The following is a 14,333-nucleotide window of genomic DNA, read 5'->3' on the forward strand; positions in this document are numbered from 1 at the left end:
CTTCAAGCCTGGTTTCAGATATATTAGCGCATAGTATTGTTGATCGATTATGAAAGTGGAAAACTCCATGCATCGATGCACAAATCTTCTTCACTAAGGTTTCTTTTTCGAGGAAAAGATAAAAAGATACAATGCGCTAACCGTTCTAATTAACATAATTACACGAGAAATAATACTAAATATACTACACATATCTTAATTCTTGATTTCATCTCACCTTATAAATTAATATGACACTTTTTATTATTTTTGAATTATCTCTTAATGTTTTGATCAAACAATTCGAAAGTTGATGGAGAATGCTAGTTTAGTATATAAAACTAGGTTTAGCTATATCCATTGAAAGAAAATTAATTCTTTCTCAATTATGGTTGTGGAGAATGTAAAACAATTTTTGATCATGATTGGCACACTTACACAGTTTAAGGAAAATTTATTAGTAAAATTTAAAATTGAAATAAAATACGTCTAATACAACTTGTGTACTTTAAAAATTATATCATGTGCTAAGAATAATATATCATTGAAATATATAACATAAAGACACTCATACACATATATCAAACAAAAAATACAAAGCGCTTAAAATTGTAACTTACATTATTTTAAGTAAACAAAATTATCAAGTATTGAATTTAAACCAAAATTCTTAGCGACTTCTTTTTCAATATAGATAACTAAATTATTTCCTAGAAACTCATCCTCAATTTGTTGTGAAGTCTTATTTTAACAATTTTCATTGCTGAAATGCTCGTTAACTAGTTGTTGTAGATACTAGATGAGTAAAAAAAAAAAAAAAAGGTCAAAACAAGATGAATCAATCTATCAATAAGATAGTATGTTTTTCTATTTCTCTATCTCTACCAATTTTCGACATAAGTCTGCAATGAATGATAAATTCTGAAACTTTGAATTAGTAAGTGCATCAACTTCAAAATACTTAAATTGAAACCTCAAACTAATTTTCTCATTTTCAGAAAAATCAAGAGGATAATATTTCTTCACAAGACAACATATATCATTAATATTAAAAGATTTATAAGCATCATTTGGATCCAAAGCTAAGCTAAGTATCAAAAGTTCTATCACTACTTCACCAAATTTACTATCAATCTCTTGCAATTGAAGGCCTATAGTAGTATTAAATATGTCAAAATGTTAATGATGCTTTACTGTAATGTGATCTCATTGGTGACAACCATGACCTTCTATATAACAAGTGTCCAAATTTGGAATATCAATATCAAATTAATCAAGTATCGAGCAAGTGGCTCTAAATACTCGTAGTGACTAAAAATAGAATAAAAATGAGAATTCCAATGAGAATCACCGGCTCATTAGACAGTGCCAGTTTAGTTAACTCATTTTTTACTTTCAAGTTCATAATAACTAGCAAATGTGCAATTTGTATTGCTTGATCAACTTGTAGTTTATCTTGACGTTTACATGAAGCACCAACTACATTAATAATAAAATTCAAATTTGAGAAATACTGAAAAACTCATGAACAGAAACCACATATTTAGATGCAACAACTGATGCTAGCTCTAATTGGTAAGTAAAACAATGACCATATATATTATGCATATGGGTTATCTTTAAGAAGCAATGCTTGCGATCCTTTCCATTCACCACGCATATTGCTAGCACCTTCATATCCTTGTTCACGAATATTTTGAATATCAAGATAATGATGAGAAAGAGCTATAAATATTTCATTCTTTAGAGTCAATGCCAATACATCTTTAATATGTATAGGATAAAAAAAACCTTCTTATATAAAACCATAATTTTCAACAAATTTCAAGATTATAGTCATTTGTTTCCTCTTAAACTCAACTCGTGCCTTATCAACAATAATGCAAAATTTAGAATTCTCAATATATTCACAAATCTTATTTCGCACAATCTTTGCAAGAACTTTTAAAATCTCTTTTTGAATTTTGGATGAAATATACTTTGAAAATTTAGGAACAGTTTCCAAAATAAATTTTACAACTTTATCATTATACGAAGCCAAGATTTTCATCATCTCAATAAAATTACCTCGATTTTTTTTAATAAGGGGTCTAATCATGACCTCTACAGGCACATCTTTGAAGTACAAGTCATCGAATAATATCAGTTGATGTTTTTACTTAATATGATTAATGCACAAAGTTTTGCATCATTGATTTTTTTCCAACTTCTAAATCTTATAATAGTAAATACATTTCATCCAGAATGTCAAGATGCTCTCTTTGTAAAAAGATAACATCATAAATAATATGTAAAATCCTTTGATGGAAAATACTTAAGTTAAGATGTAGATTATATGAACCAATAAGCTTGAAAGTGATGATGATGCTTTTCTGAACCAGAAAATGGGTACTTCAAGAGACATATATGATATGGACCCATTTTCAAATAAGTCCTTATTACATCATGTTGATTGATTGGATAGAGTCCCAATTAGTTTAGTGTATGCTTCAAACTATTATATATAATTTCATATTATATGATACATACAGTACGTTGGGCTCTTTATTAACATAGCAAGTTTGGTATTAAAACTTTGAGGAAAGAAAAAAGAGTCGGGCAATTAAAAAGTACTCCGGCCAGGGTGAGAAAGTTTGTGCTATTATTCCACTGTACGTACAAATATTTTAAAATCAATATTTCCTTTATATATATCCTGATAAAGGAATTAATTAAGATGTTATATATATATATATATATATATATACCATTCGTTCATAAGACAATAGATGTTGAATTATAGCAATTTAATCATTCTCCTAGCTAGGGCTCAACTTTTATGTTACATGGAACTCCTTTAATTTGAAGAGGTCAATAAATTATTTCACCCTTTTGTTAAAGCAATCTTGCATGGTGTATATATATATATTCAACATATAAATATTATATATGAACTGATCATGAAATTTTACATTGAATATATATATAGGTGTAAGATCATTTATATATAGACCCTGTTTGATAGTGAAAGTGTTTTATCTCATCTCTTTTTATCATTACATTTTTTTCAAATTTTCATATAAAATATAATAAATAATTCAACTTTTTCAAATCTAAAAATAATAATAATAAAAAATAATATTCTAATAATATTTTATTCAACTTTTAACTTATATCTAAAACTATCTTATATCATCTCATCTGACCGAAATTAAAATAAGAATCATCTTTAAAGATGACAACAAAACATTACAATAAAAGAAAAAAAAAATTAAATTGATCATTTTGAGGGAAACACAGTTGATTCTAGGGTTGAAATGGTGACCACCAAGTATGGTCACCACGACTTATACGTCCAAAATAACTTTCTTAATTGGAGTTATATGCACAATTCGGATATCCATATATAAAGTTATGGTCAAAATATTAACATGTATACAATATTTCCTAATCCTAGCAATTTCCACATTTTTCTTCTATTTTTGCGTTGATATGCCTTGTCGAGGATGTCCAATACCATCAACGTGGAATCTACTAACACAAAATCATCGTACTTGGATCTCTACTTGTATCAAGAATATATAATTAAATAAGATAAAGTATGGAGGTAACATTCTAACTTAAGACTTTTGATAGCATATAAAATTATCTATATTCGAAAAAAAAAAAATTAAATTTTAAGGTTTTTTAATTTAAAAATGATGTATGTAAATCGGTGCATAGGAAACAGAGTTTCAATTTGAAATTCAAACTTCTAGACTTATTCCACAAAGTATGCGCGATTGGTTCGACTCATCCATCTCCTAAATTGATTTGGCCCAATAATTATGGCCATCGGGTGGATGAATTTGACGTGATGGACTTGCTTGATTGTCCTGAGTCCTAGGCCTGCAATCCGATCCACCCAAACCGGATTTCGGTCCCGGGGTCGAAATCTTCGTTTTGTTTTTTTTGGGTTAAGAAAATATGTTCCAAAACTGTATATATCAAGTAGTCCTCTTAAGTCTGGCTACTAAAATTACACCCTGACATGAACATATACCTATTAAAATAAAATAAAAAAAGTAATAATATTCATCAAGGATGATAAAAATTGAGATAATGTATATATTTTTTCAAAAATTAAAGTTACCACTTGGCCATTAAACTGAGCAATTTGTTTATTACAACAATGTATTCAAATCACATCGAAAAGCGTCAGGTAACCTACAATGGTTGTTTTTTTTTTTTTTTTTTTTTTTCAATTTTCATTTACCAACATAATCAATGCTCAAAAATTACGTTACCTATTTCAGTCATGGCAAGCGTGAACTCAAACAATTAGGTAAATCGATTAATGATAGCAATTTCCTTACTAGTACTCTAGTGCTCAACAATTTACAGGCACGTACGTAATAATGCAAGCAAATTGGCATTACTGTATTGAGATTAGATATACTGTTTTAATAATTAGTTGATCGAGGAGTTCTTGATCATTGTTTAGATATAAGTCTTGAATCCTATGCATGTCCACATATTTTATATTTGTGTCATTAAGATTTTTTTTTTTGACAAATAATGTAATGCTTTTAGAAAAAAAAAAATTTCAACATAAAAATTTAACGATTAATCATAATTAAGTAGATGATAAATAATTACACGCTTTCATTTTTTTCTCAAGTAGATGATAAACAATGCTAATTTAAAATTTGAATATTAAAGAATCAATATTAATACGCAGATTAGTAAGCGCATTTGCTTGTACTTAGCAAAACTCATAAAAAATACATCATCCAGACACTTAAATATCATGAGCTGTATAAAAGATATGTTATCTATGTCATGAACTTACTAGGAAAGAGAATCCACAAAAACTATATTACTGACTTCCACCATATCAAGTGTGGACACATATTAACAAGATAGTTAATTAATTAAAGCTAGCAATTTCATTATCATTCTAGTATATACAAAAGTTTACGCCTCACAACACATGATGGAAACTAGCTCTAGCTTGAGGAATTTAGTTAGGATGGTTATTTAGATGTCAGTTTGATGAGCCATAAATTTGAAAAAATAAAAAAAAAAAAAACAGAGAGAGAGAGAGAGAAGACGGATTAGAAATACAGGGGATCATGGGATGCACGAACGCTGGAGTCTTCATTTACAAAGCAAGTTTGGTATCGGGGAAAAAATTAAAAAAGTAGGGGTAATTAATTAAGGTAGGGTGGCAAATTACATACAAGAGAGAGAGAGCATGCGTGCTGTATATCATGATTCCATTGTACAAATATTCTTTTAAGTAAGACTAATTCCTTTATCCTGAAAATTGAAAAAGGAATAAAGATGTTATAATGCCTCTCGTTCATAAGAAAATATATTATATATGGGAGATGAGAAAGATGAATACCGACTCCTACACGATCGGTGCTCAGCCTACACAAGATATATATCTGAATCATATTTTATTTCATCTCAAACACGTTACACAACCAAAACAAACAAATCAATACACTAACATGGTCTTAGGAGCATTGACCTTATGCGAAATCATGACAAATGCAGAACTCTTACGGTTCGTTTATTAATCGGAAACAACCGCCCTATCGAGGCAAAGAAGCCATTTCCTTTAGATAAGATGATGATAGTTGCAAAAGAAAACCACGAACAAATTAATTATCAGTACCTTCGATCGATCAATATCCCTTTCACAAGTTTTGATTGAATTTATCGCAGAACTTATCGCAGGGGCCGGGGGGAGAATCCACTGCGTACCAAGTCTGAGTGGCACTCAGAGCAAGCGCGAGTAATGCGCCAAGAAAAGCAAGCACCGTCCAGGGGCTGCTGAAATGATTGTGCACAAATTCGCCCAACCATTTCCCCCATTTTTTGTTGTAGTATTCCTGAATCTGAGTCCTGACGTGCTTATATTCGTCGAGGTCAGGCACCAAGTCGGTGCCTATCTCATTGAAGAGCTTAGCCACTTCTTCGTCGCTGCCGAGGAAGTTGAAGAGAACGTGTGCTTTCCGCAGTTCCTTGACGTCGTTGGCTTGATCGATGAGTGAATCGAGGAAAGATACGTAAGAGCTGATGCCGAAGTCGTTATCGAAGTCCAGACACATTTCGTGGGCTATTAAGTTCAATAACTTCGGCCCCGTTGAGTCATCCACTATTAGCGGAGGAAGAGAGAGGACTCCCAGGAGGCGGTTCAGTTTTCTACTAAAAGATATGTTTCTCAAGGAATTAGCTTTACTTCGCTTCACATGGATTCCTGCTGCTTTAATCTCCTGCACGGTGCGACACGATTGCGAATCTGAGCTCCTCACCCTGGCTTCCTGGTTTGTCGGCAGATTTCCTTCTGTTTTTCCATTTTCCTTTGCGTTGCCCAGAAGACTTGACCTCAGAAGGTCGAGAAGATGGGTCGGGTGCTTCCCAGATTCCGAATCCGGACTTTTGTCCATTAGTACCATGTGGTGGTTTCTTTTAATGAATTTTTCGACCGATTTCCTCAACGCGTCTTCCACAGGCTTAGGGCTCGAGCTCATCAACAACTCGAGGAGACGATAGGGAACTTGGTTCTCCAGCAAGAACAAATCCTGTTGACAAAAGGCTACACTGTCATTTTTTATACCAAAATCTTTGAACTTGTCATTAATAGCCAGGTCAATGTATTGAAGGATTGCGCAACCGTCGATGACCAATATCCAGGCGAGGTCAACATCGTTATACTTCTTCGTCACCTCCTCCTCGAAGCACTCCCTGAGTTCCTTAATTTTCCCATCAACAGCTTTGCATATTTCTTCAATAGTCTTGCCGCTACTATCGACAAATACTTTTGCCAGTTTACGCTTGAACGTCTCTGCAAGCTGGTACTTTTCATTTCCATGATGGATAGGACCCAATGATACCACTCTTGGCTCATAGTACTTGACGAATTCTTTGTGATCTCGGAGCAAGAATATAACCTTCTGTATTTTTGGTGTTTTGGATATTCGGACTCCATTCTCCTCCTTAAACATTTTAATCCTTTCCTCTCTGCTTGAACCGCTCTGCTTCTGTGCCTCCTGATCAATGGGAATGACACGTTTGTCGTGGCCTTGGCTTGTTTCACCATCTTCTATTCTGATCACACCTCTCTTCAAAGGCATCTCCACTTTGGAAACAACAGGCTTCGATTCGGCCATTGCAAGTAGCAACGCAGTACTTCAATCTGATAATTGCTAGGTTCTATAGTTCTTAATTTGGCAGTAGTACTTTTGGAAACCTTAGTTCAAGAAATTTGGGAATGTTAGCTTAATAAAGCTCGGAATAACTAATGCATACAATTCCCTGAAGCAACTATATTTTTCATGACTTGAGAAACATAGCAAGTTTGGAATATACAGCACTTTTGGAAAACTTGAGTTTGATAAATATAGAAATGTTGCTAATTTTATTTGGAATCATATGCACACACATCACTAGTGAAGCGACTGTATTTCATGGCTTGACAAACTTAGCAAGCTCGGAATATAATCTACTATACTTGTATCGCACGGCTCCAAGATACCAACATTTCGAGTGGATGAACTCTTCAATTAATTAGTTACTCATAATTTAGGTTTCAATACCTTAATTTGCCCTCTGAAAGTATTGGGTGGACCTACATGTACGGACCATTTGGTGAGAGGCGAAATTAGATTATAGATTTCATAAAGGGAGAAAATGTCTTGGCCTCATCTGCAAACTTCCGATGCATGACACAAATATAAAATGTGGACATGCATCTGATTCTAAACTTGTATCTAAACAATGATCGAGAACTCCTCAACTAATTATTAAATGATTATTATATGTCATGATCATTTGATATTAAAAAATGGTATTTGTAGTTAGATTGCTGCTTTAAAAAGGGCGAGAATGTCTTGACCTCATCAAACTTTCTATGCATGACACAATTATAAAATTTGTGGACATGCGTCTAATTCGAAACTTGTATCTAAAAAATGATCGAGACCTCCACAACTAAATATTATTAAAGCAGTATATCTAATCTTTTATAGTTTTAGGTTGTGTAAGTTCTGTATACTCCTTTTAAAAAAATGGATGAATATTGAAACTAATGAAAAAGTCACTCTTTTAATAACGTAATCCAATTTTTTTTAAAAGAAGTATATAGAATTTACACATTTTAAAACTGTATCTAACATCATTCTTTTACGAAGCAGCAGCGGCCTGGTACCCAGTAGTAATGTTACCACAGCATTCATCTTCAGATTTTCAGCAGCCCATGCACAGGCATGGCCAGTCCACGTCATAGCCCTTCGTCCGGCAAACAAGAGTTAAATGGCATATACATCCGGAGATGATCGAGACACATATGATCAATAATTAGGCAGTCAATTGTGTCTAAGGCAACATATAGAAATTTGAGGAAACTTTATCAACATAGCAAGTTTGGTATTAAAACTTTGAGGAAAGAAAAAAGAGTCGGGCAATTAAAAAGTAGTCCGGCCAGGGTGAGAAAGTTTGTGCTATTATTCCATTGTACGTACAAATATTTTAAAATCAAGATTTCCTTTATCCTGATAAAGGAATTAATTAAGATGTTATATATAAATGCCAATGGTTCATAAGACAATAGATGTTTTATATCTGATGATACATCGGAAGTTTGATGAGGCCAAGACATTCTCACCCTTAATTTATTAAAACTGCAATCTAACTGCAAATATCATTTCTCAATATAAAATGATCATGATATGTAAATGTCTTAATAAATTTATCAGGCAACATTTGTAAGGCTCACTTTATGTATCTCTCGCTCCAAGCTTTAATATTCAGACTTGAAAATTCTAACTTCCGTGTAGTATACTCCGTTGTACATTAATGGTACCACTGGGCCAGCTTGGAAACTTTCGCTTGACGAATTTTGTATTTCAGAACTAATTTATTAATAATACAACGACGAACAGGAATCAAATCGAACTCACTTTTGTGAAGCATTAACTTGTTTTACATGACTAGCTACCAGCCTACCAGTTTATGAAGCGCTAGGTTGTACAAAGTGGAGGAACCGATCGAACTAATCTTCTAAAGCATGCAGATTCCAATAGCTATCTGTTCACCCTCCTCCTCCGTGCATCTTTATGCAGCAAGCACGCTTGGTACATGTTTTTTCTTTTCAAGAAAGGAGAAAACATACATATTCCACGAGGAGTCTTGCTTGGTTCATGTTTTCTTTTTTCAAGAAAGGAGAAAACAAGTTCCAAGAGGAGTCTTGCTTGGTACATGATGTTTGCTTTAACACCTTCTACTTATGATTTTATCCATCGTATAGTAGATCATCCTCCGTCAAGCCAGGTTTCAGATATATTAGCGCATAGTATTGTCGATCGATTATGAAAGCGGAAAACTCCATGCATCAATGTACAAATCTTCTTCACTAAGGTTTCTTTTTTGAGGAAAAGATAAAAAGATACAATGCTAACCGTTCTAATTAACATAATTACACCAGAAATAATACTAAATATACTACACTTATATCTTAATTCTTGATTTCATCTCACCTTGTAAATTAATATGACACTTTTTATTATTTTTGAATTTTCTCTTAATGTTTTGATCAAACAATTCAAAAGTTGATGGAGAATGCTAGTTTAGTATAGAAAACTAGGTTTAGCTATACCCATTGAAAGAAAATTTGTTTCTTTCTCAATTATGGTTGTGTAGAATGTAAAACAATTTTCGATTATGATTGGCACACTTACACAGTTTAAGGAAAATTTGTTACTAAAATTTAAAATTTAAATAAAATACGTCTAATACAACTTGTGTACTTCAAAAATTATATCATGTGCTAAGAATAATATATCATTGAAATATATAACATAAAGACACTCGTACACATATATCAAACAAGAAATACAAAGCACTTAAAATTGTAACTTACGTTATTTTAAGAAAACAAAATCATCAAGTATTGAATTTAAACCAAAATTCTTAGCAATTTCTTTTTCTGTATAGACAACGAAATTAGTTGCTAGAAACTCATCTTCAATTTGTTGTGAAGTCTTATTTTAACAATTTTCATTGTTGAAATGCTCGTTAACTGGTTGTTATAGATACTAGAAGAGTAAAAAAAAAAAAAAAAAAAGAGTCAAAACAAGATGAATCAATCTATCAATAAGATAGTATGTTTTTTTATTTCTCTATCTCTACCAATTTTCGACATAAGTCTGCAATGAATGATAAATTCTGAAACTTTGGATTAGTAAGCGCATCAACTTCAAAATACTTAAATTGAAACCTCAAACTAATTTTCTCATTTTCAGAAAAATCAAAAGGACAATATATCTTCACAAGACAACATATATCATCAATATTAAAAGATTTATAAGCATCCTTTGGATCCAAAGCTAAGCTAAGTATCGATCAAAAGTTCTATCACTCCTTCACCAAATCTACTATCAATCTCCTGCAATTGAAGGCCTATAGTAGTATTAAATATGTCAAAATGTTAATGATGTTTTACTGTAATGTAATCTCATTGGTGACAACCATGACCTTCTACATAACAAGTGCTCAAATTTGGAATATCAATATCAAATTGATAAAGTACCGAGCAAGTGGCTCTAAATACTCATAGTGACTAAAAATAGAATAAAAATGAGAACTCCAATGAGAATCACTGGCTCATTAGACAATGCCAGTTTGGTTAACTTATTTTTTACTTTCAAGTTCATAATAGCTAGCAAATGTGCAATTTGTATTGCTTGAGCAACTTGTAGTTTATCTTGACGTTTACATGAAGCACCAATTACATTACTAATAAAATTTAAATTTGAGAAAAACTCAAAAACTTATGAACAGAAACCACCTATCTAGATGCAACAACTGATGCTAACTATAATTGGTAAGTAAAACAATGACCATAAATATTATGCATATGGGTTATCCTTAAAAAGCAACGCTTGCAATCCTTTCCATTCACCACGCATATTGCTAGCACCTTCATATATATCCTTGTTCATGAATATTTTGAATATCAAGACAATGATGAAAAAGAATTGTAAATATTTCATTCCTCAGAGTCAATGCCAATACATCTTTAATCTCTGTATAGGATCAAAAAAACCTTCTTGTATAAAACCATAATTTTCAACAAATTTCAAGATTATAGCCATTTGTTTCCTTTTAGACTCAACTCGTGCCTTATCAACAATAATGCAAAATTTAGAATTCTCAATATCTTCACAAATCTTACTTCGTACAATCTTTGCAAGAACTTTTAAAATCTCTTTTTGAATTTTGGATGAAATATATTTTGAAAATTTAGGAACATTTTTCAAAATAAATTTTACAAATTTATCATTATACGAAGCCAAGATTTTCATCATCTCAATAAAATTATCTCGATTTTTTTAATAAGGGGTCTAATCATGACCTCTACAGGCACATCTTTGAAATACAAGTCATCGAATAATATCAGTAGATGTTTTTACTCAATATGATTAATGCAAAAAGTTTTGCATCATTGATTTTTTTCCAACTTCTAAATCTTATAATAGTAAATACATTTCATCCAAGATGTCAATATGCTCTCATTGTAAAAAGATAACATCATAAATATTATGTAAAATCCTTTGATGGAGAATACTCAAGTTAAGATGTAGATTATATGAACCAATAAGCTTGAAAGCGATGAGGATGCTTTTATGAACCAAAAAATGGGTTCTTCAAGAGACATATATGATATGGACCCATTTTCAAATAAGTCCTTATTACATCATGTTGATTGATTGGATAGAGTCCCAAACAAAAAGACCTAATCATGGATCACGTTATAGAGAAGATATATAAACCTCTTTAGAATCAAGCGTTGGAAATGTAAAATGAATCTCTTATGACTCCACTATTGAATCTCTTGGTGGACCTACGTGTACGGACCATTTGGTGAGAGGCGAAATTAGATTATAGATTTCATAACGGGAGAGAATGTCTTGGCCTCATCTGCAAACTTCCGATGCATGACACAAATATAAAATGTGGACATGCATCTTATTCTAAACTTTTTATCTAAACAATGATCGAGAACTCCTCAACTAATTATTAAATGATTATCATATATCATGATCATTTTATATTAAGAAATGGTATTTGTAGTTACACTACAAGAAACAAGTTTATTTCCGGCGAACATAATTCTCCGAAAAAAGTCAACAATTCGCCGCAAATACTCCTTTCCGGCTAACATTGATTGTCCCAAAGTAGCCAGAAATTTTGATCCAAGAAAGAATGTTTCCGGCTGCAGCGACAGAAATATTTTACTATTCCGGCAACATTTAGTCACCGCAAAAAGTATAAAATCCGCCACAAATACTTCTGACGACATCTATTCATAATTTTTTTTTTTTTTACCGATTTTTTTTCATTTTTTTTTAATTGTATTGGTTTTTATCCACTCATATCAAATGATAAAATGTGTATTTTTCTCACAAGCATTCTAGAATTAATTGAAAGTTTATGGATTTCATTCCCTACAAATAAAATTTTTCTTGGCCAACAGTAAATTTCTAAACAAAAAAAACTCTGAATATCACAATACAATAATGATTTTGTTTATTATTTCTTCAACAACTTGAAATCAGTTTGGCATTGTTTCTTAATATCACCCTCATTATTTCATTACAAAGAAACATATAGATATATACAAGTATTCATGGAAAATCCAGCTATTCTAAGAGCCAAGTGCCTAAGAAAACCACTCAAAGGAGTATTAAGCTATTTCTTCTTCCACCTCTTTAGAAGGGAGGGAATGAGGCAACATGATAAAAGTCCTATAAGCGGAGCTTACAGAGAGAAGAATGAGACACCAAAGAGTCAAGGTATGGAGAACTAAAGCTAGCTTCATTCTACTGCAAAACCTTCCGTAGAACTACATGCTTCACTCCATGAGATTTCTCTATCACCATTGTAAGCTAAGTACAGTATCTGCAACACTGTTGCCCCGGATGTGACTATTAAGTAAGCTACAATCTGCACCAGAAAAATAATTGGAAAAGAAAATTGCTATTAGAACCTTTTTTGAAGGAAGATTTCAATGTTTATTTTTTCTTCAATCTGTATGGAATATTTTAAAATGCCAAAATTTATGTTACTCATCATCCACATACTACACACCTAAAGCAAAATAGAACATGTCGACAATGTTTATTATTAGTCCTCACTGCAATTTCAGTAGTACTCCAACTTGACAATATAATGAATATCTACAATAAAGAAAAACTCCAATGCTATCTACTTTTAAACTTGCATAAAGATATTCTCTTCTGAAGTAAGACAAATTAACTATATATAATTACTGAAATTTTTGAACTTGTTACCAATAAGTTGGAAAGGATGTTTCTGGATCACCCCTCAGACTGAGTGGAGCTAACGGTTCTAACAATGACTGCACAAGTTTAGCTTCAGGACAACTACTTGAGCCAATTGGCCATCTCATTGGAACAACTAAATCCCTGCAGCAAATGAAATGACAATTTAGGTATAGGTAAGGCAGAAAACAAAGCGATAAGAACCAGAGGTTGTTATAGCAATGTTCAGATACCAGAGGTTGCAGAATGCCATGTTCAGATAGCAATGTTCCAGCTTATGGGAATTCTTTGTTTGTGATAGCAATGTTCAGATACCAGAGGTTGCAGAATGCCATGCAGAGATCTGTGCAGAGATCTTAACTTTCAGAGGGTTATGCAAAGGCCATCACCATGATTCATGGCAGTAAGAGTGAAGAAGAGATTTTGTCCTACTATGGTCATTTAATTGATGACAGGTGCTTAATAATAGATGCCTGCTCTCATGAGGAAAGGGTTTGGATCGTAGAAGTCCCAGATTTCATTATAAATAGTCTGGAAAAAGATAAAATTTGTATGGTTGGAGATCATAAGTAAAATACAGAGGTTATTTAAAAAAAACAAAAATTGTGGGATGAGTGACACGATTGGGCCAGTTCACATCAATGAGCAGCCAAGTTCAGAAATGCAATCACGTATTGATGCTGAAGTATGTTTGTGGAATCTGGGGTTCTTGTGATTTATTAATAGTGGTAGACATACGTTTAGTTTATTTAAATTTCTTGCATTGGTTGTGCAGGTGGTGAAACTCCTAAGAGAAGCATATGACCGTGTAAAAGCCTTGCTAAAGAAGGTTTGTCCCTTAGTTCTCATCAGTTTGTAGTATTTTTTTTTTTCTTTTGAAAAATGAGAGCTACAATATAAGAAAAAATATATTCGATCATCCCTATGGTCCAGAGGAGAATTGGCCATTCAATCTTATAAACTAATCAAGACTGAAATTGGGAAAAGAGATATATGAATGGAGAGGAATAACCAATCAATTTGTTTCTCTAATTCATAAGT

At 32.3% G+C, this 14,333-nt stretch overlaps 1 protein-coding gene across 1 annotated transcript; it reads right to left on the reverse strand.

Annotated features, from left to right (window-relative positions):
• Positions 1-5,183: 5,183 nt before the first annotated feature.
• On the reverse strand, positions 5,184-7,352 carry LOC122278730 (UPF0481 protein At3g47200-like). The gene has a single exon (XM_043088913.1). The coding sequence runs from the start codon at positions 7,119-7,121 to the stop codon at positions 5,646-5,648; it is 1,476 nt and encodes a 491-aa protein (XP_042944847.1). The 5' UTR covers positions 7,122-7,352; the 3' UTR covers positions 5,184-5,645.
• Positions 7,353-14,333: the final 6,981 nt, after the last annotated feature.

This window comes from Carya illinoinensis, chromosome 10, assembly GCF_018687715.1.
Source record: "Carya illinoinensis cultivar Pawnee chromosome 10, C.illinoinensisPawnee_v1, whole genome shotgun sequence".
NCBI lineage: Eukaryota > Viridiplantae > Streptophyta > Magnoliopsida > Fagales > Juglandaceae > Carya > Carya illinoinensis.

Bases quoted from the DNA above. Each gene is read 5' to 3' on its own strand.
- LOC122278730 (XM_043088913.1), bottom strand. From the start codon at position 7,121: ATGGCCGAATCGAAGCCTGTTGTTTCCAAAGTGGAGATGCCTTTGAAG.